Source organism: Hibiscus syriacus, unplaced genomic scaffold, assembly GCF_006381635.1.
Source record: "Hibiscus syriacus cultivar Baekdansim isolate YM2019G1 unplaced genomic scaffold, ASM638163v2 tig00110325_pilon, whole genome shotgun sequence".
Taxonomy (NCBI): Eukaryota; Viridiplantae; Streptophyta; class Magnoliopsida; order Malvales; family Malvaceae; genus Hibiscus; species Hibiscus syriacus.
In genome coordinates this window covers 282,889-307,048 of record NW_024062683.1, presented here as the reverse complement: position 1 = coordinate 307,048, position 24,160 = coordinate 282,889, and the positions used below count along the sequence as shown (strand labels likewise).

At 34.7% G+C, this 24,160-nt stretch overlaps 2 protein-coding genes across 2 annotated transcripts; one reads left to right on the top strand and one right to left on the bottom strand.

Moving 5' to 3' along the window:
- Nucleotides 1-2,413: 2,413 nt before the first annotated feature.
- On the bottom strand, nucleotides 2,414-7,161 carry LOC120117986 (protein SDA1 homolog). The gene is made up of 15 exons (XM_039138137.1): nucleotides 6,672-7,161; nucleotides 6,373-6,549; nucleotides 6,168-6,292; nucleotides 5,945-6,083; nucleotides 5,478-5,627; nucleotides 5,337-5,390; nucleotides 4,994-5,089; nucleotides 4,857-4,916; nucleotides 4,666-4,740; nucleotides 4,532-4,585; nucleotides 4,172-4,273; nucleotides 3,425-4,054; nucleotides 3,145-3,243; nucleotides 2,943-3,050; nucleotides 2,414-2,691 (listed from the first exon to the last, which is right to left on the bottom strand). The coding sequence occupies exons 1-15, from the start codon at nucleotides 7,074-7,076 to the stop codon at nucleotides 2,539-2,541; spliced, it is 2,427 nt and encodes an 808-aa protein (XP_038994068.1). The 5' UTR covers nucleotides 7,077-7,161; the 3' UTR covers nucleotides 2,414-2,538.
- Nucleotides 7,162-14,022: 6,861 nt separating this feature from the next.
- On the top strand, nucleotides 14,023-19,332 carry LOC120117985 (ABC transporter B family member 15-like). Its single transcript, XM_039138136.1, has 7 exons — nucleotides 14,023-14,214; nucleotides 14,296-14,350; nucleotides 14,424-14,608; nucleotides 14,677-15,134; nucleotides 15,219-15,759; nucleotides 15,854-17,829; nucleotides 18,951-19,332. Exons 1-7 carry the CDS (start codon nucleotides 14,023-14,025, stop codon nucleotides 19,324-19,326), a joined length of 3,783 nt encoding a protein of 1,260 aa, XP_038994067.1. The 3' UTR covers nucleotides 19,327-19,332.
- The last annotated feature ends 4,828 nt before the right edge of the window (nucleotides 19,333-24,160 follow it).

The window sequence follows — 24,160 nt, the reverse complement described above, 5'->3', positions numbered from 1 at the left end:
TAACGTAGCTCATATCCAAACCCAAAAAAGTGTAATAATAATAGCCATTTCAAAACTCCAATATCATCAGAATCGTTTCTTCGAGTTTCTCAGTTGATTGATATTTATCATAGCAAACAGACTATGTATATACGGAAGAGAAGGACAAGGCAAGAATGTCGTTGGGCAAAATTTTCGAGATAATGTTCTCGAAAATTTTATTTAATGATATAACGTATTCCCAAGATTAATTGTTTAAATAGGGTGAATTGCACAGTGTTGGCCGTAGGTCGTCATGCCTCCCGGGCGACCTACGGCGTGGCAGCTTTCCAGCATAGGTTGCCATGCACTCCTGGCGACCTTGTAGGTCGCCATGCACTCCTCCTGCTCCTCGCGTGATTCCTCTTGCCCTCGGATGCCCTCGCATAGCTCGCTCGAATGGCATCGGTCGGATGCCTTCGGATGCCCAACGTGTTGGAACGTGCATGACACATGCAATCTCTCTCATAGCTCGTCGGAAAGACATGACGACCTAGTAGATCGCCCGAGCAATTAATCTGAGGAGTGCATTATCTCGTGAATTAATTTATTCGAGAACATTATCTCGAGAGTTTAGCCAATATCGTGGATGTAGGACATGTGTGGCAGTGATAAGACGGTGAGTTTCGCATCGTACGACTTGGTCTGCATGCATCATGATGATAGATCATCATATATATTTTTAAGTTCATAACATCTGTTATCACTCACTTAATTACAAAGATTTAATTTGATGAATCAAGTTCTTATTAAGTTACTTTAACAAATAATTTGATGTGACATTTAATAGAAGGTAAAAGGATATGTGAGGCCCTCATACTTTTTGAAAAAAATCAATGCGGTCCTCTTCATTTTTTTCATCTAATATAACTATCAAAATTAGAAAATAAACTCAATTTAACTCTTTGACCAACTTTTTTTCATCGTTAATCGTTATTGACGAGATACTTCACTGTGCTAACGTGAGGATCCATAATGGTTGGTGACATGACATATAGGCTAAATTGGTTTTTTGTCAAGTTCGTGGGTCAAATTGGATATTTTTAAAGTTCAAAGGCTTATTTGATTTTTCAGAAAAAAAATTATTTTAGATTTTAAATTTTAAATTTAAACTATACAAATATATAAAATAATTAAATATAAAAATACTAAAAATAAAAATTAAATTACTAAAAAAACTAATATATATATATTTAAAATTAAATTACTAAGGAAATATGAAGAATAAAAATAAGCAACTTGACCACCCGATCAAATATATTTGCTCGGGAATATTTTTTTAAAATTATGATACTTAAATTATTTTTAAATCTCAACCTTTAAGTTTAAAATAATAAACTTAAATACATATAAATACTTATTTTTTAATTGTAATAATAATTTCAAGTGAATTAATATTCAATCGATAATTAAATAAAATAACTTAAAGAAATAAATTGATATTTTTATATTTTAATTATTTTCAGCTGATTTATACAAATTCTTTCATTTCTTTCATCACAATCTTTAAAAATTTTATACCTTTTGCACCTTCAATTTTAGCATATCATTCATAATCCAAATTATCCAACTTTTCAAATGAATCAAATTTCTATATTTGTATAGTTTAAATTTAAAATTTAAAATAAATTTTTGAAGAAAAATCAAATAAGCCATTGAACTTAAAAAAATCTAATTCGACCCTCGAACTCGACAAAAAAATCAATCTAGCCCATTTGCCACATCACCAGCCACTATAGACCACCACGTCAGCACTGTAACGGTCAATAATGAAAACCGTTAGTCAAAAGATCACATTAAATTTGTTTTCTAAGTTTGAGGGTCACATTGAGTGTAAAAAATTATAAGAGCTGCATTGATTTCTTTTGAAAAGCGTGAGGCCTCACATACTCTTTTGCGTTAATAAAATTATTATTCGTTACTTGCACATTTGGTCTTTATTAACTCAAAATTTTAAAAAGTAATATTGTTTGAAATTTATCCATCCTTAATTACGTATTCTTATGACCAATTTAAATTTATAAAAAAAATCATTTTATGTAAATTTAATTCTCATATAGATTTTCATATAACAGAAAGTAAAAATCGGGAGCTCATTATTATATTATGCAAAAATCAAAGGAGGATTTATATTTTATTATTGTTCTAATACAATATTAATTACGCTGAAAATATGTTTAAATAATAATAAGATTCAAACTCATGAAAGACAAAAGTTTTCAAAATATATACAATAAAAAATAATAATAATAATAATAAGATATTGTATTAATGTCAGCATGAAAAATGTAAACATGATTGACAAGTTACCAAAAAGAAAAACACTAGCGCAACATGTGAGAAATACTCTCGACATTTCTCCTACGCTAATAGGCGTTTACGCCACAATAACATAATGGTTGTAAGAAGAGAAATAATATTATAACATGAAATTTAAAAGAATAACCAGAAGATCTCAACTTTTAACCAAGCTTGCTGTGTTCTGTGGAAATGGTATTATCAATGCTTTGCCTGATGTTATCATTGCTTCCAAGCCTTCTTCCCACGGAACTGCTTGCCGGAATGCGACCTCTTCTTATTTTTTTCTTGTCGAGATCTTTGCGCCTTAGCTTTCTTCGCAGCAAGAGGCATAAACTTTTTGTGTTCCTTCTGGCGGTTGCTTAGACCACCCGTCTGCATTCACAACACCACACGAGAAACAAAACAAATGGCTTAGCGGATTATACGAACAATCCAACTAGCACCACAATTTCAAAACTTTCTTCTTAACTGCAATGACTCGTTCTCTTACAAGATAAGCCAAGATGTCTAAAACAAGTTCAAAAATGGGAAACTTCAAATGCTATAGTTGATTGGTTTACTAAAGTGAGTTGCTAACATCCTGGAAAACCGACCCATAAAACGTAAAAAGAAATCGAAATTACCTTTTTCTGTTTTATAGCAGTTCGAGCCTGGTACTGTGCTCTGTCCTCCCTTCCTGCTTTTACTAATGCCAGTCTCTCCTCCTTGTTAAGCTTGAGTCGAACATGGGCCTATGAAGCACAGATAAAATTTTGATAATACATTTTTTTACAAGGAACAGTAATTAGTTGGGAAAATGTGCTTATCAATACAGAGAAGACATACTTCAAGCTTTGAAGGATCCACTCGTTTGAAACTTAGTTGATCAGAACTTGGAATCTTAAAGCCTTGTTGAGCCAATGCAGTTTTTGCTTCCTTCTTAGCCTGATAAGATAAATGAAGACAACCCCCCAAAAAAAAACAAAAATAATAATAATTGAGTTTACCAAGTCCGAACTTCTGCAACAAACTATAGTTCTTTTGATAGGATAGTAAATAGATCTGCGCAAGATAACACTTTAGGCATCAACTTGGACTTACATCTGATAGAACAAAATTAACATACCTTAAGTTTCTTGATCTTTTGGAAATGCTCATCAGAGAGAATATCATCTGCTAAGTCTGATGAAGAACCACTCATCTTTGTTTCTGCCAACCTTTTTAAAGCTCGAAGACTTGTATCAGCAGCAACAAGTTGACCCTCAAAATCAGACAATTTTCTCTTTCTTGCCTTTGCCTTTGGATCTTCATTCCCACCATCTACTGCACCATCATCTGGCTCTGAATAATCACTAACATCTTCATAGTCATCATCCTCTTCGGCATCCAACTCCTCAGTCTCAATGTTATCCCCATCATCATTTTCCTCATTGGCATCATTGCTATCACTCTCATCCTCATCAATACTGTCATTCCCGGCATCTTCTTCATCCATTATATCCTCATCCTCATTTGAACCATCAGCAGTATATTGACTTTTTTCATCATCACTGCCTCCATTGTCATCATCAGAACTAATAGATGCAGCCTCATCTCCGCTTTCATCATCCTCTCTGCCATCAATTTCATCTCCATGTTCCAGTAATTCAATGCCAGGAACATTGCTAAGGATATTGACTTCTCCATATGCCTTTGGTTTTGCCTTAGGGTCCACTGGACGGCCACGGTCTTTCTTAACCAACAGTGAAGGGCAAATCTGACAATAAAACAAAGTGGAGAATTATGCAGTCAAGGTGAATGAACACAAAAAAGAAAATGTAATGTTAGAGAACCAGGCATCTGCACGCAAAAAAGTATGGAGAGACAAAAATACCTCTCTAAACAAAGTAATAAGGGAGCGAGCTGCAGCTGAAACTGCCTTTTCATGTGACTTTTTATACAATACGAGATCTTGTAGTAAATCTTCATTCATCAGCTAGTATCAAGAAACAAATGATTGTCTTCAAAGATTTTAAGCAATATAACATGCATAAATGAATGCACTCATGAAATAAAAAGGTAATTTATAGCAATCGATTCACTTTAACAGAAGCACCTAAAATATATCAAATATTTGAAAGTATTTTTATAGGGTCGATTGAAGGTTGTGTATGTGTTAGTTTTGTCCAGGGGAGTGCTGAAAGTAGTATTAATGAGTCCATGGGTTCAGAAACCAAATGACATTGATAGTTACCAATGGCATGCGCAAACATATTTCCCTTATCACGTTCAGTCCAACAGCAATTGCCTAGAACATCACGCAAATATTTAATCAGTCAGTAAAAAGAAAAATGATTTATAGAGCAGCTTTTAAGCAACAAGCAGTACCTCTGGTCGTGAACGATCATGTACAAATTGATTTACTATTTGTTTGAACAATGGCTCCACTGCATCAGGAGGAACCTGCTTAAACAAGATTCAAATTGGTGAGAGGAAACCAGTGAAAGCTAAAGTAAGAAGGGAAATAAAAAGCTAATAGTTAAAATGAGACATTCAAACAATCAAATGGAAAACCATACCATATCATGACAGGCCTGAACTGCTGCTGCAAGTAAATTAGTGATATCTTTTTGATGAGGCTGCAAAGATACCCAGCTCGTATTAACCAGAGCAAGTTTTATGTTTATGACGGAACACTTGAACGAAGACAGCATACCTGAACATATCTTTGAAGAAAAGGGTAGAAATTTAATAATATCAGGCGGTGAAGGCCGACTGTTCTAGCAATCACTTTCAACATCATCATTTTAACCTGAAGTTAAACAGGGGAGGGAACTCAAAATCAATGAGGCATTTAATTTAAGAGTTTATTGACAGGTGAAAACAAACTGCATATGAACCTCTAACTAAAGCTTTCATAACCTGAAGTCAGACATTCAATTCAGAAGGAAATATAAAAACTAAACAATCAGGTAGGATAAAAATGATGGAAAAAATATAATTTCTACAGGAGGTAGGGTAAAATCTGCCAAATTCGAAGCATCGGGAAAAGCATTCACCTCAAATCGTTCATTGCAGGTTTGAAGGCGAGAAAACAGTTTTTCTACAAATCCCTGTGTACAAAACAGAATCTTATGCTTTCGACAAAAATGTAATATTACAGCAAATGCAATTCATAAAATGTGTGAAAAGGGTCAAACCTGTGCATCTTTTAGATGGTAAAGGGGTGAATAATAACTATTATTGCTACATTCTGATGACAGGCGTTGCTGCCTTTTCATGCTACGAATAGCACGCTGTAGTTTAGCTTTCTTTTTCTTCTTGCTAGCAGTTGTACCCTTATGATGTGCCTTGAAATACAATAAAACCAACCACATATATTGTAATCTAAAGAAAACAGAAAGCAGCTACTGTTCTTTAAATAACAATAAAAAAGACACAAACTGCTAGGCAATGATATTCCGTACGTCAGCCATGTATATACATACATACATACATATATATTTCAATTACTAAAACTTATTTGTATCATCATAAACCTACAAAAGCTAAGAGGAGTGTAGAGCCCCTGGTAGAATCAAGGAAATTTCAGAGTTGGCACTAATAGCAAAGGAGAGTGGTAAAAGAATAAAAAAAAACAGAATTTGGATCAGAAGATGCAAATAACCTTGTAAGCAGTCTCCTTGTTGATGACAACTTGGGGATTTTTAGCCATTTCATCTTCACTACTTAAATCATCTGTATCCTCATCATCATTTTCAATCTTTTCATAATCAAGAAGAAAAGAGAGAACAGCAATCATTATTCTGCAAAATCAAATACAAATAATTTACTTACTAAAACTCAACATCATAAACAACAGATATTAACCATAGAGAAATCATATATACCTAGAAGATGAATGAAAACATGCCATACAAATTGCATTTGCTGTTCTATCATCAAACCAAACCTTTCTCCGATGAAGCTCACTTAATGTAATAAGAGACCTTTTTGCTTTTGCTTCATCTTCTTGCTTTAACAAATATAGAAAATATATTAAAAAAGGCAACCAACAATAAACTATGACTGAAAAAAATGGCATTGTTTAAAGACCTGCAATAATGCAAACAAGACATTCTGGAGGGCACGATTCTTGGCCTCGTTCTTATGATTCTTGTTCATTCTTCTAATACTATGAACTACATGAGAAAAAGCTAATTTCCTCAAATTCCTATCATCTAGTATCTGCAACTCCATGAACAACGCTAGAGTGTCTTTTATATCAATAATCTGTCAAATGCCAAAATTCAAATTTTCAAGTCAAACCAAAACATCTAAGATTAATACTCGACAATTTTTTTAACCTTACGAATATAGATAACAAAAAAAAGCTAACTAATTTTTTCAATCACCTTCCGGTTAACTAGGAGAATGAGAGCTTGTGTGACGTGGAACCTAAGACCCGATGGAAGAGTCCTTGCAGATGATTTGAGAAAAGCAGCGAGATCAGAAGGGAACTCGGCGAGCTGCTTGGGATAAAACGACGTGACGTGGGCCAAGAACATGGAGCGGTCGGCGAGGTCCTTGGCCACAGTTGGGTCCGCACCGACGCCACTGATGGAGGAGAAGTTGAGAGCCGCTTGCTGCTGGAAAAGCTCGTGAGCGGAATAGAATTGGCTGCGGATGAGACTGAGCTCCTTATCGTAGCCTTCCGGGTCAATTTTCATTTTAGATTGGAGGGAGGGGAGACTCAGCTTCTCTGCGCTCCGTCCCGATGCAGAGAGAGGCTCCGCCGAGCCACTGGCTAGTGAAACCATTACTTGAAGTTGATTTCCCCCTTTCTTTTCTGTTTCTAGGGTTTTTCGAGTAAACGGTAAACCCTGAAATTAGTGAAACGTATGCCTACCAAATAGTTTGTCACTCGGCTCTCAAAGATAATACTTTTTTTTCACTAACATTTTATATTTTCGATGTAAACTTCGGTTTGCTATTTCAACTATCACTTATATTTTATTTCAGTAATTTAATTATTTATTTTTAAATTATATACATAACATTTAGTTTTAATTTTATTTTAATTATTTATATTTTAAAAATTAATGGTGATGTTGATGTATTATCATAAAAAAATTTCACATCATTATTGAAAAAATAAAAAAATTATCACATCATTAATTCTATTATTTTTCAATGATAAGTTACCAAAATAATATCAAAATGTAACATTAAATATAATTTAAAAAATAATTGAATGACAAAATAAAATAAAAATGATAGTTAGGATACTAATATATAATTTACCCTTAAAATATAAAATGTTAATATGGTTGCATCCAATATTGGTGATTTTCACTCAGACGAAGAACCGAAAATTTTAAATTCCCTTATAATTTAGATATATATTTTATATTTACAATAAGTAATCTTTATATCGTTATTTTTTAATATAAATTTATCTTCTAACGTAAAATCCTAGATTCGTTTTTATGATGTTTAAAGATTAACAAAAGATTTTATATAAAGAAAAATAGAATTAAAAATATTAAAAATATTAAATTAAATCACCAATAAAAATATAAAAAAAATACGTCTAATTAAACGGAGATTTGAAATTTTCATAGATGCTGTCGTACTTCTTAATACCTCACGATCCATCTAAGGTGATGTCATATATGAAATGAATGCTCCTCGAGGACCCAACTCAACAAAGACCGTAATTAAAGATACAAACTTAGGGGGTGATTTGTTGATGTAGAGTTTTGAAAAAAATTATTAGTTGAAATAAAGCCTAATTAAAATTATTTGTTGAGATAGGGTGAAATCTATGGTTTGAACATATCGCCATGTCGTCCCTGCAAGCTGTGGTGAGCTGCTTCATTACTTATATCGGTAACTAGGCATCCCGTCAGTTTGGTCGCCGAGATCACATGGCAACCTATAAGGTCGCTCGGCATACATGGCGACCTCCATTTTCGTGCAGTTAAAAAGCCTAATTACCGATGTAGGTAATCGTTGTTACTAAGGGAAATTTAGGTAATCGTATGAAAGCCTAATTACCGATGTAGGTAATATTTGTTACTTAGCCCAGCGTGCATGGCGACCTACCCCTCGGATGGCCTCGATCGGATGTGCTCGGATGGCCTCGGATGCTCTCGCATAGCTCGCTCGGATGGCCTCGGATGCCAAGCGTGTTGGGACGTGCATGGCACATGCAAAATATCTCGTAGCTCGCCGGGAAGAAATAGCGACCTAATAGGTCGCCCGGATGGTATGGCGACCTACGGCCAACACTGTGGATTTCACCCTATTTGAGCAATTAATCTGGGGAGTGCATTATCTCGTGAATTAATTTATTCGAGAACATTATATCGAAAGTTTTGCCATAAACTTGTATATATTTAAGCTTCATTTTCACACAAATAGGATGTTCAAAGCTTCTACAATTGAATCCTAAGATTTATAATAAAACAAACTCAAAGGAAGGAATATGAATATCATCCATCCTTTACAAATGAATCGCTCATTATAACCTGTCAAAACTTTCAACAAAACTTGCATAATCTTGACCCTCATTTGCAAGCACAGTATATACTCAGTCGTCTCCCTGAAAAGATCATCCAAACCCACGGCTTCCTTTTTCCGAATCAGCTTCTTCAACCTCTTTACCTTCCTTCGGAAAGGGCTCGAATTCGAACCCCTTCGGTAACCGGACCTCCTCGATCTGCACCTCAAATGGCGCTTTACTGATGAACCATTGGACTCTGACATGATATCCCGAAATCTCTCAGCTTCTTTGATGGTGATGGGGGCAATAAGGATAACCTCAAATAATATATATAATGGCAGCACAAAGTTGAGAGTTTCATGGAAGGTTTCCAAGGGAATGGGGAAGGGCCAAGTGTACTTAAATGCACATGCAACCACCTTCCATAACCTAATGAGAACACCCTGGATTATTCTTTCCACAACTTTCCATATTCAATGCCTGGATATATCCAGCTCGATCATCATCGGCAATCCACGTTTAGAAAAAGAGAAAGAAAAAAAAAGAGCTTGCAGCCTCTAGGGTTGTGGTTCCCTAAACCTACGCCGTTAAACTATCAAGGAATGCATGCGGCAGGAAGATCATGTGTAAACAAAACCAGACATTTTAGATCTTATTGTTGCGGAGGAAGTAGATTTTGTTTCCGACACTCATGAATCAGATTTGTTAGTATTAATCTAAGGATCATGTTCGTACATGTTCTGAGAAAAACACCTACACAAATCTTGGGGACAAAGATGCATGTATTTATCTCTGTTTTCGATATTAATTATGGACTTTCGTCCTTGATTCAGTTTGTATATACTTTAATTTTGGGTCCGAACACAAAACAAACAATAGTTATGACGGCTATGGCTCGTGGATGAATCCTTCTCCACATGACAAATATGCTTAGTTAAAGATTGCATAATGGTGAACACATGTTTTTCCATATGTCCTACGTCACCCTTATAATAACATAACATGTATTCTCAAACAATTCTTAGTTAAGAGCACGATAAAGAGCACGATAGACCGAGAGGAAGCGATCAAATTTTAAATTCTTATATATTTTTTATTTTTTTTTATTTTCTATTGAAAATATATTTTCACCCTTAAAATTTTAGATAAATTATAAGATTGGTCACTTTCGTAACTTTTATATACGTTTTTCACTAAATTTAAAAAACATAATATTTGATCACTTTAATTTTTATTTAATAAAGATGTGATCATTAATAGGTAATTGTCATTTTAAAGGATATATAAACACTGAATATATAAAATTAAAAAGTATAAATTAAACAAATTATCAATAATATTTGAATAAATTTTTGTTTTCATCTTCATCGTCCTTCTCGTCTAGTTTTTAGCGTCGATGTATCACCCCTCGTCGGTTTCATCTTCATCATCCTTCCTCCGTTTCGAGCTTTTCCAATTACCTTCACTAGCAGAGGATGAGTACTCCGCATCATCGGACTGTTTTAGTTGCAGATCTCCTTCTACTCTTCTCCATTGCCCAAAGTCCTTCCACTCGTTCTTCCTCTTTCGAACCACATGTTCTTCAGCGATCGATACGAACCAGTTTGATTTGGTAATCGCAAGCACCATGTAACAACATGATTTGGTCATCTTCTTTTGATTTTTCACTATGGACCCACAAATAAATTCAACAAAATGCAAGAACAAGGAAACCCCAATTCACAACTCGAAACCAAAAATACAAATCATGACGTGAAAAAAATAGTAATTAAAACGGAAGATTTGAAGACAAAAAAGAATAGAAGAAATGCATTCGTAAAGATAAGTTCTTAGCATCCGTTCCAATATCATATATAAGACAAGTCGAATCATCATCAACAAATAGAACACGTAAACCAGCAGGGAACTGATCAGCAGCAGCTGTTGCATCTCCAACTTTTCGGTCAGCAGTAGAATTGATTGTTGAATTCATCTCTCAGAAACACTGATCCAAAATCTGGGAGCAAGGAATAAAAAAGAGAGAAATTTAAGCATAAAAATGCTGATTTTCACATGCTTAAACATGAACTTAACAGGTTGAAGATGAAAAGATTTGCATCTCATTTCATTTTTGGTATGTTAATTCCTCTAATTTTTTAATATTAATGACTATCAGTGACCATTTGTGTAATTTACTCTTTTAACAATATAACACGTTAATAATCCGTAAAAAATATAAGGATAGAATTTTAAGTGATCACATCTTATTTAAATAAAAATAAAAACGACCAAATATTATATTTTTTAATTTAATGAGAAAAAGTATACTTAAAGAAAGTGATCAATCTTGTTGTTTACTCTAAAATTTTATAATTTCATTTCCCTTTAAAATTTAAAATTTTTCCCTGGTTAGGAATATTCGCACAACTGACATACTAAGCCATGATTTAACCTGTTCATAGCAGATAAAATGATTTCCTGCAAGTCCTGGAGAAAACAAATGCTAAAAAACTGCAATATCTTTTCTCCCAAAGTCTGAAATTTGTACACGTTACACAGATACTCATATCTAATATTTGGACGGCAATTAAGGGCAGAAGAAAACTGACATTATGCATGAAATCTGTATAATACATCTTTTATTTTCATCAGAAAGGACATACATTCAAAAGCTTATTAGTTACCACCAACCTTTTTATCTGTGCCAGTTGATCCGGAAACTGTTAGAAAAAAATAAATATGTCCTGTAGGAAGGATAGCTAAGGATCGAACCATTCATATACAAGGCTTCTCAATGATGTAACATACAAATAGAGCTCAATGACTGAAGCACATCCACCTTGCAATGGTCAAAATACATGTAGAGCGTGAGAATCACACAAACAACTTATGGCAGTCTGCTTTGACAGTCGACTATTGGTATGAACTGCCTAAACAAAAATCAAACTAGCATGTACTTAGCAGTTTCTACACCAGCATGGTATGCTCGGTCCATGCACTCGTCACTGGCATAATACCATGTCCACTTGAGTAAATATCCTTATTAATCCCACTTCTCACCATAGGGTCAGTTAGTTGCAATGCAGACATAACAAAATCCAATGCTTGTGCAGGCACCACGATGGGAAAAAGAGGTAAATGGCTTGAGATCGAAAAGGAAGCTTAAAATTAGCCTTGAAAGGAAAGCTTAAAAGTTAACTTACATCAGTATGCTTTAACAGTTGGTATGAATTGATTAAACAAAAATCGAACAAGCAAGTTCTTAGCAGATTCTGCGCCAGCAAGGTATGCTCAGTCTAAACATGGTAGTAACCCATCAGTCATTCACAATGAACAAAATTATTATGGCAAAGGAGTCGATGGTAATACCAATTGTCAAGTAAATAATATGATTGTTATATCAGAAAGTGTTTTCAATACCTTGACAACAGCATTGATATGATAATGCTAATATAAATGTGTTTTTAGATAAGATAAAACCCAAATATTTTTGTTCTCTTCAGCACACATACTTTTAATGATAGACTTGAGAGTATCGCTAAGCATATGATAGATATAACATACCCTATATCAAATAAGTAATGTTTGCTTTGTAGAATCTGCCATGCCTAAAGATTCAAATACCGCTTGTGTCAAAATGGAAAAGAAGAGGTGGGCAAAGGAAAGGCTGACTAGTTTTAGGTAAGGACTGACAAATCAAGTTAGAGGCAGAAGCAGAAAGTGGTGCACATTAGCAATATCAGCAAGCTATGTTACTCAGAATCAGTTATGTTCGATTTCGTGTGCAAGTTTTTTCATGCATTTGGAGAACCCTTGGTTGGACATGAGTATTTCAATAAAAGCGAAGAGTTAGAGCAACACAGTCAGCAAGTATTAAACCTTTTATTGGCGGAACCTTCCCAGTCCACCTCCAAAAAGAGTCCCTCCAACCATAAATTTTTCCTTTTTGATCCTTCAATTATAGTAATGGCAACTTGCATTGGGAATTTTTTTTTTTGAAGGGAGGGCATAACAACAAAATTAACCCTTAATATCTGTACAAATAATAAATTGGGACCTTATCTTGTAATATTTTAGCCTCTAATATTTTCACTTTTTGTCAAAATAACTTTTGTTGAATGAAAACGGTTAGTTGACTAATGATCAATGTATGTTGTTGACGTATCATTTTCACATGTATTTCATTGTTGACGTAATATATATTATGTCACTCGAAATGATAATGTAGCATGTGTCTTGTCACTAAAGTGATTATTTAACATGTGCCATGTACTAATTAAACAAATGTGAAATGTCACGTCAACAACATGTGTTAATCTTAGTCGATTAATGATTTTCATTCAACAAAGATTATTTTAACTACAAATTAAAATGTTGGAGACTAAAATACTCAAAGAAATCATTTGTAGAAACATTAGGGATTAATCTAAGATTTGTTCAGAATTTTCTTATTAACAAAGTAGAAAAATTTTAGGTGAGCGTGACAGGGAGTAATGGTTGTCACATTATAAGCCCACTAGCATTCCATGGAATAGTTTAAGAAAAAAGACCTTTTATTGATATTCATTTTAGGTGAGCGTGACAGGGAGTAATGGTTGTCACAAGTTGTTGATATGCGGCAGCAGGCCGTGACAAGCCGGGCTGCGGAACTGTATTGCCGGCAACTGCGCGTTGCCAACACAGTGTCATGCAAGTATCACAGCATATGCATAAATTTGTTTTGTGTGGATACTTTTCCTTAAGAAAATCCAACATCATGTCCACGTCTCTATATATATTTATCATGCAGAAGACTTGGTGTTCATATGACGCAGGAGTTGCCCCAAACTACCAAAAGATAAATTGCATAAGCATCAAACAGGAATTACTCCGTCTTTTTCATAAGGGTATCTTCTTCTTTGATAATGTCTCTGACACATATTGACAAATTAGGCAGCATCGTGAAAGCGTACAATTACGAGAGAAACAAAAGAAGGAATCTAGAGGGTAAAGGAGACAAGCAGGTGTCATTAACAAGGAATTCTCTACCTTGAGCTAAGATTTCCTGTTAGTAATAGGTTAATAAGCCTACTCATGAGTTATAATTAACTATTACGGACACTTTCTTGTCTGGAATTGTTGAAACCAACAAATCTTTAAAACAAGTGCCGACTTAATTCAAAACGCATAAGCCCCGAATCCAAGTGTCCTTTCACCCGAAACCAGACACATTTCTATAGCTATAAGTTTTACTTATCACAAAGATCAAGCATCAAGGGAACGACATTGAAGTCACTGCTATGGCGAACAAAGGTGGAGGTGGTGGGCTGTTCCGCTATGCCGATGGGATAGACAAACTGCTCTTGCTTTTCGGAACTTTGGGTAGCATCGGAGACGGGATGATGTCCCCTGTTAACATGTACATACTTAGCGGCGCGTTAAACGATTACGGGTCAGCTGATCAATCTTTCTCCAATGAAGTAGTCGACAAGGTACCATGGCTAACGTAGTACTATTAAGATCTTAACTTGCTTGATACGTTGTTAACAAGCTGCCTGTGTTTGATTTTACAGTATGCACTTAGGCTGCTTTATTCTGCAATCGGAGTGGGAATATCTGCTTTCATTGGTATGTGCAAATGTAATTTCCATTTTGGTATGGGAAAAGTTTCGTTTTAACTGCTTATATGTTCATATGCCAGAGGGAGTTTGTTGGACGAGAAGTGCAGAACGGCAGGCATCTCGCATGAGGACCGAATATCTAAAATCGGTTCTCAGGCAAGAAGTCGGTTTCTTCGATGATCAAACAGCCTCTTCCTCGACGTTCCAGGTCATCTCTACCGTCACTTCCGATGTGCATTCCATCCAAGACACCATCGCCGACAAGGTTTGCCGATTGCCTTCTCAGCTCTCGAAAAAGTACATATTTGTCTCATGATTGATGGTTGATTTCAGATACCAAACTGCCTGGCTCACCTCACATCATTCATATTAAGCCTTGTGGTTTGCTTCAAGCTTTCCTGGCGACTAGCGTTGGCTGCTCTGCCCTTCGCGCTAATGTTCATAATCCCGGGACTCGGATTCGGTAAGGCACTGATGAACGTAGGGGCTGAGATGAAGGCTGCTTATGGTAATGCAGGTGGGATTGCAGAGCATGCTATTTCCTCGATCCGAACAGTTTATTCTTATGTCGCTGAGTCTCAAACTCTAGACAAGTTTAGCAATGCTCTTCAGAAAAGTATGGAGCTGGGGATGAAACAGGGTTTCACTAAAGGCTTGCTGATCGGAAGCATGGGAATGATTTATGCAGCATGGGCTTTTCAAGCTTGGGTTGGCGGTGTTCTCGTGACTGAAAAAGGTGAAAGCGGCGGTGCTGTCTTCGTCGCTGGGATCTGTATCATCATGGGAGGATTGTGAGTTACATTCTATAATCTTGTCTTTTTTCTCCTTTTTCAACAACATTGGTCTCTGGTTTCATGTTGAACATTAATTTTCAGGGCTGTTATGAGTGCTCTTCCAAATCTGTCATTCATCTTAGAGGCAAGGCATGCTGCCTCGAAGATTTTCGAGATGATCGATCGGAATCCGAATATACACTCCGAAAACAGAAAGGAAAAACTCCTATCACATGTGAGAGGAGATGTAGAATTCAAGGATGTAGACTTTAGTTATCCATCCAGGCCCGAAACACTTGTTCTCCATCGATTTAATCTTAAAGTTCAAGCAGGAAAGACGGTAGGCCTTGTTGGAGGTAGTGGTTCCGGCAAGTCGACAACCATTTCCTTGCTCGAAAGATTTTACGACCCCATCAATGGAGATATTCTCCTGGATGGACACAATATAAAGAAACTTCAGATTAAATGGTTGAGATCCCAAATGGGACTGGTTAATCAAGAGCCAATTCTCTTTGCAACGTCCATAAAAGAGAACATTCTCTTTGGTAAAGAAGGAGCATCGATGGAGCTTGTTGTTAAGGCAGCGAAGGCCACAAATGCGCATGATTTCATTGTGAAGTTGCCTGATGGATATGAAACTCAAGTAAGCCATAGTATGCTGTAACTGATATATATGACTTCAGAAGTTCATATGTTGTATGTTTTGCTGAGCTAATTGTGTTACCATTGCAAATCAGGTAGGACAATTCGGGCTTCAGTTATCAGGAGGGCAAAAGCAAAGGATCGCCATAGCAAGGGCACTGATCCGAGATCCGAAGATCCTTCTTCTCGACGAAGCAACGAGTGCATTGGATGCACAATCTGAAAAGATAGTGCAGGAAGCCTTGGATAATGCCTCACAAGGAAGGACTACGATTATCGTTGCACATCGACTTTCGACAATCCGTAATGCAGACTTGATAGCAGTTATCCAATCAGGAAGAGTCATAGAATCCGGCTCGCACGACGAACTTATCCAAATGAACAATGGGGTCGGAGGGGCCTATAAGAAAATGGTCGAGTTGCAGCAAACAGCAATGCAAAATGAAGCATCCGATGGTTCGTTTAATCAACCCGAAGGTAGAAACAACTTCACTAGCCGAACACCGGGGACTCCAGGGACACCAGTAAGTATAAGATCAAGCTACCAAAGCAGCCCTGCATATCCTCTTGGCTCAGCATACCCTTTCACCCCGGTATATTCCTTCACCGTTGCAAGCTCGGTCGATATGCATTCGAACCAAAACCAAAACGACATGAACAAAAATGATTCTTCTCACTCTCAACCATCCGCATGGCGATTGTTTCGAATGAATGCACCAGAATGGAAGAGAACATTACTGGGGTGCATAGGTGCCATGAGCAGTGGAGCAATTCAACCAATCTACGCCTATTCCATGGGAACGGTTGCCTCCGTTTACTTCATTAAAGACAGTTCCAAGCTCAAATCCGAAATCAGACTCTACAGCTTAATTTTCCTCGGGCTGGCGGTTTCAAGTTTCTTTGCAAATCTTCTGCAACATTACAATTTTGCAGTCATGGGCGAACGATTAGTCAAAAGGGTACGTGAAAAAACACTCACCAAAGTACTCACCTTCGAGGTCGGCTGGTTCGATCAAGAGGAAAACTCTAGTGCCGCCGTTTGTGCTCGGTTATCGACCGAAGCTGGCACATTCCGTTCATTCATTGCGGACCGAATGTCGTTACTGGTTCAGGTTTTCTTTAGTGCTTCCTTGGCCTTTCTGTTTTCATTGATCGTAACATGGAGGATCGCCATTGTTATGATTGCCTTTCAGCCATTGCTCATCGGATGCTTCTACTCCCGAACTGTTCTAATGAAAAGCATGTCTAAAAAAGCTCAAAAGGCACAAAACGAAGGGAGCCAGTTAGCAAGTGAAGCCATTGTTAACCATAGAACCATCACAGCATTTTCCTCTCAGAAAAGGATATTACATCTGTTCATAGGAACAATGAAAGGTCCCCGACAACAAAGCGTCAAACAAGGCTACATTTCTGGGTTTGGTCTATTTAGCTCACAGTTTCTTACAACAGCTTCCATTGCGCTAACATTCTGGTACGGTGGGAGGCTGATAAATCAAGGATTGGTGACCCCAAAGCATCTGTTCCAAGCATTCTTCATACTGATGAGCACCGGTAAAAACATAGCCGATACCGGAAGCATGACATCGGACTTGGCCAAAGGCGGCGGTGCCATCAAGAGAATATTTGCGATTCTTGATCGGAGAAGTGAGATTGAACCAGAACATGGTAAAGGGATTGAAGTTGATGAAAGTAATAAGGGGCAGATTGAATTGAAGAATGTGTTTTTCTCTTATCCTTCAAGGCCTAACCAGATGATCTTCAAAGGGTTGAGTCTCAAAATCGAAGCGGGCAAAACAATGGCGCTCGTGGGGCAAAGTGGATCTGGGAAATCCACCATTATTGGTTTGATTGAAAGATTTTATGACCCACAAAGTGGATCCGTATTCATCGATGAACACGATATCAAGAGCTATGACTTGAGGAACTTGAGGTCGCATATTGCATTGGTGAGCCAAGAGCCCACTCTTTTTGCAGGTACTATCCGGCAAAACATTGCATATGGTCAAGAGGAAGCTAGCGAAGCTGAAATAAGTAAAGCTGCAAAGCTAGCCAATGCCCATGAATTTATAAGGTATTAACTATTTATATCACACATAATGCCAAAAATAATTTGGTTAACGTTAGACTCACTAATTATTTTTACATTTATTCTTTTTTTTAAAATACTTTAACTTTTAACATTTTATTTTGAGACAAAATAATGTTATATCATTAAATGTGATAAATTATGTGTTGAAAGTATTGACGTGACATCATCATGTGCCCAAAATGATGATGTAGCACATTCACGTATTTAAAGTGATAATGTGACATGTGTCGTGTGACCAAAGTGATAATATAACACATATCGCATGGTACATAGGATGTGCATGGGACCGAACCCGAAAGGTTTCGACCCGACCCGATCGGGATACGTTTTTTTTATAAAAAAAAAATTGGGGTTTAGATCGGGTTTAGGGTAAAAAAACCCGACCCGAAAATATATATATTTTTATTATATATTTAGGGATAATTATAATAATGCCCTTTTATATATTATTTTTTTCAATTAAGTATGTTTTTATTGAATAAAAATAATTATTTTATTATTTCGGGTCGAGTCGGGTTCTTAAGTTATATATCGGGTCAAGGTCGAGTCGGGTGAAAACTTGTTTTGGTTGGGTCGGGATTCGGGTGGAGGACTCATTGTTCTCGGGTAGGGTCGGGTGGACCAAAAACCCGACCCATGCCAATCCCTAATGGTACATGATATATCATCACTTTAGACATTTGTCATGTGACATGTCATCACTTTGAACCCGTGATATATATCACGTCATCAAATATATGACATCATTATATCATCGCTTTGGACATATAACATGTGTTATGTCATCACTTTTGACATGTAGTATGTAATACATCATCACTTTTGACATATAATATGTAATACATCATCACTTTTAACACATAGAACTTATCATATCAGCGATTAGTATTAAGTATTAATTAACTAATGATTTCTATCTATCTTGGGGATATTTTATTTCAAAATGAAATGTTGAAATTAAAGTACTTCCAAAATAAAAGTAGAGATCAAAATAATTGTTTTATTAAAAGTATGGTTAGAAATTTGACATTATGCCTCTATATTAACCTCAAACTGCGATATATGGTGTATGTCATTTACGAGCATGTATTAATGTGATGTAGTGCCATGAAAGATGGGTACGAGACATATTGTGGTGAAAGAGGAGCTAAGCTATCGGGAGGGCAGAAGCAAAGGATAGCGTTGGCTCGAGCCATATTAAAGAACCCGATGATCCTTCTCCTAGACGAGGCAACCAGTGCACTCGACAGCGAGTCGGAGAGTCTAGTCCAGAAGGCATTGGAGAAGATGATGGTTCGGATAACATGCGTCGTCGTGGCTCATCGGTTGTCCACAATACAGAAAGCAGATTCAATAGCTGTGATCAAGAGCGGGAAGGTGGTGGAACAAGGATCGCATTCTGGTCTCCTGGGCATGGGTCGGGCTGGGGCGTATTACTCTTTGATCAAGCTTCAAAATGGTCAGTCTCCCTACAGATGAGCACCATTGTTGTTGAGTTGAGTTCATTAGGGGGGGGGGAGCTGTACGGGAATTGTTTCATTGTCTTTAAATCGAGAACGAAATAGGGTTTCAACGTGAGATGCATGGTTGATGAATGTTGATAAGGTCGATATAGGTTTGGATAAAAAAAGAAATTATTGGAAAAATTATCTTTAGACCCCTTGTACTTTTGAAATTAGGAAAATTAAATTTTACTCTTGAACTTTTAGGTCCAATTATTTCTGAGGTCCCTCATAATTTTGAAACTAACAAAAACTAGTTCTTAACCCACTTTTTTAATTTTAAATACTTTTTATATCCCTATTTATTTTGAAAGTGGATAAATTAAATTAGAGCCTTATTTTTTTTTAGTTTAAATACTTATTAAATCTTTACTAATTTTAAAAATAGGTTAAATAGATATTGACCCTCTAAATTTTAATTTCTATATTGATTTATATTGATGACTTAATAATAATTAAGGATTGACCCTTATTTTTTTATTATTTATATTTTTTGAAGTTTTGTTATTACTTTGTTCCACATAAATTATTTTCACTTTATATACAATTAATTATCACATAAAATTTTATAAAAAATGAAAAATTTTTGGGTATGTTATCAATAAAAAATCAAAAACATTATTAAAATTTGTTTAAGTTCCATTTGTATTTATTTCAGAATTTTAAATTTAAATAAATCAAATACTTGTTATCATTTTTATCTCACTCGTGAAAAACATTTTTCTTTGGTAATACATAAATAATAATTCATACATTTTGTATATATATAATATTCTATTTGATTTGAATCGTAGATATAATAAGATCTCATATATTATTATTTTATTGGAGATAACTATCCATCTCAGTTGGTAGAGCACAATGTTCTTAACTTTGAGGTCGTGAGATTGAGTCTCACGGAGGGTATTTCATAATTCGGAGGTCTTCTACGGAAGCTGATCTCAATATGGTGTTGGGTTAAGTTTACTATCTTACCTCCCCTTTCCCTATTACATATGGGAACAAAGGACAATAAAAAAATTATTATTTTATTGAAAAAGTAAAATTTCATTTTATAAAGTTGATTTAATCTGGGTAAAAAAATACTTGAAAGTGGAACATACAATAATGGTGGTGGAAAAATGTAATTTTGCTACAAAATCAATGATTGTACAGCACTTTAAGCACTATTAGCTTATATCAAATCATGAGTCGTCATGCATGATGGAATCTCATTGAATAATAATAAAATATATATTTAATTCGTCCCCAAAATAATATCCCAAAATAATATATTTATTAAAAATATTATTTTTATTCAATAAAAATATATATTTAATTAAAAAATATATATATAATAACATTATTACAATTATCCCTAAATATAAGATAAAATTATATGTTTTTTTGGTCAAGTCGTTTATTTTTCACCCTAAACTCGAACCCGAACCTAATTTTTTGTAAAAAAATCTGATTGATTGAGCCTGATCGAATCAGAATCAGAACCAGTCGGATTTGAGTCTCATGCTCATCCTTATATAGATAAATATGATTTCAAAAATCTATTGTTTTTAGAGATTTTAACTTCGAGCTATTGTAATTTGTGTGTGCATTGTTGATGATAAAAAAATCATAAACATATATTACTTTATAATTATCTTAAATTATTAAAAAAATCACCTTACCGTCTGTAATTTTTAAGTTTTATAATACGAAAATATCAATATTTATCATTCTTTTTTAAAAAAATCAATTTTATTATTTTAAAAGTAAAATTTTGTAAAGAGATATCTCCAATTCTAAGTCACACTTCTAATTAGGGAGTACAATAAGTTTTGTTTTAATCCAATTAAGAAGAAAGTTTTTTTAGTAAGTACCCCTTCCTTTTAAAAGAATGGTAAACTACGGATTTAGTATCTTAACTGTCAGTTTTGATCTATTTCAATACCTAAACTTTCAATTTTTCGAAACCATACCTAAAGTTTAATTTTTATTTCATTTTAATATCTCGTCGTTAAGTTTTAAAAAAAATGAGAGTCTAGGTACCAAAAACGTTTAGTGCTTAAATCATACTTAAGTTTTGAAAAGAAAAATGAAAACTTAAGTACTATAACGAATCAAAACTGATAATTTAAATAATAAATGCATAATTTACCTCTAAAATAATATATTACAATAAGTTATAGTTACAGCAAACCATTGCATCTTTATATTAAATAATTAATTTTATGGATATTCAACATGTCTAACGGTTGGGTATCCATCTAAGTTTGAAGACTCATCAGTTATTTTAAAGAGTTATACTCAAATATGCAAGATTTAAATTTTTTCTGATTTATTTCTCAATTTATATTTGAGAAAATAACCTTAGTGACAAAAAATACCTTATAATATATGATTTTAACCAACTTTTTTTAGATTTGCCAAAATAACCAACTAAATCGAAATGCGATCGATAATTCGCAACGCGATCTCCGGTATCGCAAATCAGTTTCCAGATTCGCAACGCGAACATCGACTATCGCAATGCGATTTTCCAAATTCGCGTTGCGATAGTCCAAAATCGCAACGACTGGTGGTATTGCTTTTGTTCTTAAGAATTTTCTCTAAAAAAATAGTATTCGCGCGGACGTGTCGAAGACACGTATTACCACGACCACGACCACGACCACGAGACGAGACGGACGGCGGCAGCGGCTGCGCGCGAGAGTCCCCCTTGTTCTCAATTACTCAACAAGGAAGTGGGAAAGCTAAGCCTTAAATATCATTCCCAATAGTGTTTCCAATATTATGTGGGATTGAGCATTGCCAACACTTGTTCCCAATACTATGTGGGATTGAGCCTTAAATAGTGATATTATTTGTGAATTATAGTTAATGACTTTAGTATTTGTATGAAAAGTATTTGTGGTTCGTTTAGTTTTCATGCAATTCTAATTTATTTTAAATTGATTGTAATTGCACGATAACAATTTTTTTTATTCTCGCGAGTGATGCAATTTTTTTTGAATGTTTTGCTTAAAATTGCAATAATCGATAATTATAGATTGACTTTTAATTATGACATATTTAATCGTATAATACTAATGCAATTGGTTGCTGATTCAGTTGTTTTAAGGTGCATGATTGTTAATTGTTTCCTGAATAATCACATAGTATTGGAAACAAGTGTTGGTAATGCTCAATCCCACATAGTATTGGAAACACTATTGGGAATGATATTTAAGGCTTGGCTTTCCCACTTTCTTGTTGAATGATAGAGAACAAGGGGGACTATCGCGCGTCGCCGCCGTCCGTCTCGTCTCGGGTCGTGGCTGTCGCGCGATAGTCGATGTTCACGTTGCGAATCTGGAAACTGATTTGCGATACCGGAGATCGCGTTGCGAATTATCGATCGCATTGCGATTTAGTTGGTCATTTTGACAAATCCAAATTTTTTTTTAACTAAAATCGTATATTAAAAGGCATTTTTAATCACTGAAATTATTTTCTCAATTTATATTTCAATGTGTAAAATTTTCTAAATTAAGAAGTTTTATTATATAAATGTCATGATATTGAACTATAGTGTATAGTCCTATATAACGGCGCGTTACTGGGTTGAGTTGACTAAGCCTAAGATGTTAGATGTGAAATCTAGGGAATAGTCACATCTGGTATTTGGATTTTATTACTCATAACTCATTATTCCTTTGAATGCCCATTGGTTCTTTTTGTTGGCTCCGACACAACTACTTGACTTCCTTATCCAACTACAGATCACACGCACCGGGTTGAATTTGTTAATTATATGAGATATATTTAATTTAAGAAGTGGAAAATTAAATAAATAATAAAAATCAATAAAAATTTAAAAATCTATAAATCTATAAATTTTAAAATGTGATAACACTTTAATACTTCTCGACCAATCTCTATTATAACATCGAATATCAATATTTCTTTAGTTACGTAGATAATAAAACCCTAAACACATCAATATATTATATTTATTCGAATTTGTTATATCTCTTAATAGAGATTTCGAAAACTTCTAAACTTACGGTTAAAATTGTCAGTTTTCCACAAATTAAAATCTTCAAGAGATTTTTTTTCACGTATGCCCCTTAAACATAGGATTCTAGTCAACAATACCTAACAATACTCATTATAGATCCACATGATCTTTTAATAGACACACATAATCTATCAAGATTGAAATTCAAGATCTAATCATTAAATAGTTATAATGATTTTACGTTGGAAACAAGTACTAAAAGACACTATAGATATCTCTATGTCACGATTAAACATGAGTTAGATCTCTTACAATTAGGGATGGATATGGGTCGGGTTGGGTCGAGTTTTTGGTCCACACGACTCGACCCGAGAATAAGAAATCCTCCACCCGAGATTTGACTTGACCCGACCAAAACAAGATTTCACCCGACCCGATATATAACTTAAAAACCCGATCTGACTCAACCTGAAATAATTAAAAAAATATTATTTTTATTCAATAAAAACAATGACTTAATTGAAAAAAATAATATATAAAGGGGTATTATTGTAATTATTTATAAAAAATTATATGATTGTTAGTTTAAATTATATATTATACATAAATAAAAAATAATTTAATTAGTATGTTTGATAGTTATAGTTAAAAAAATAATTAATTAGTTTATTTTGTTAGTCGTTAGTTATATAAAAAAATTATTTAATTAGTTTGTGTTAGTTAAATAGTTAAGTTATATTTGTTTGTTGAATTTATATTATATAAAAAATTAGTTAGTAAGTTTATTTATTAGTAGTATATTATAATAAAAAAATAGTTTATTAGTTTTAATTAT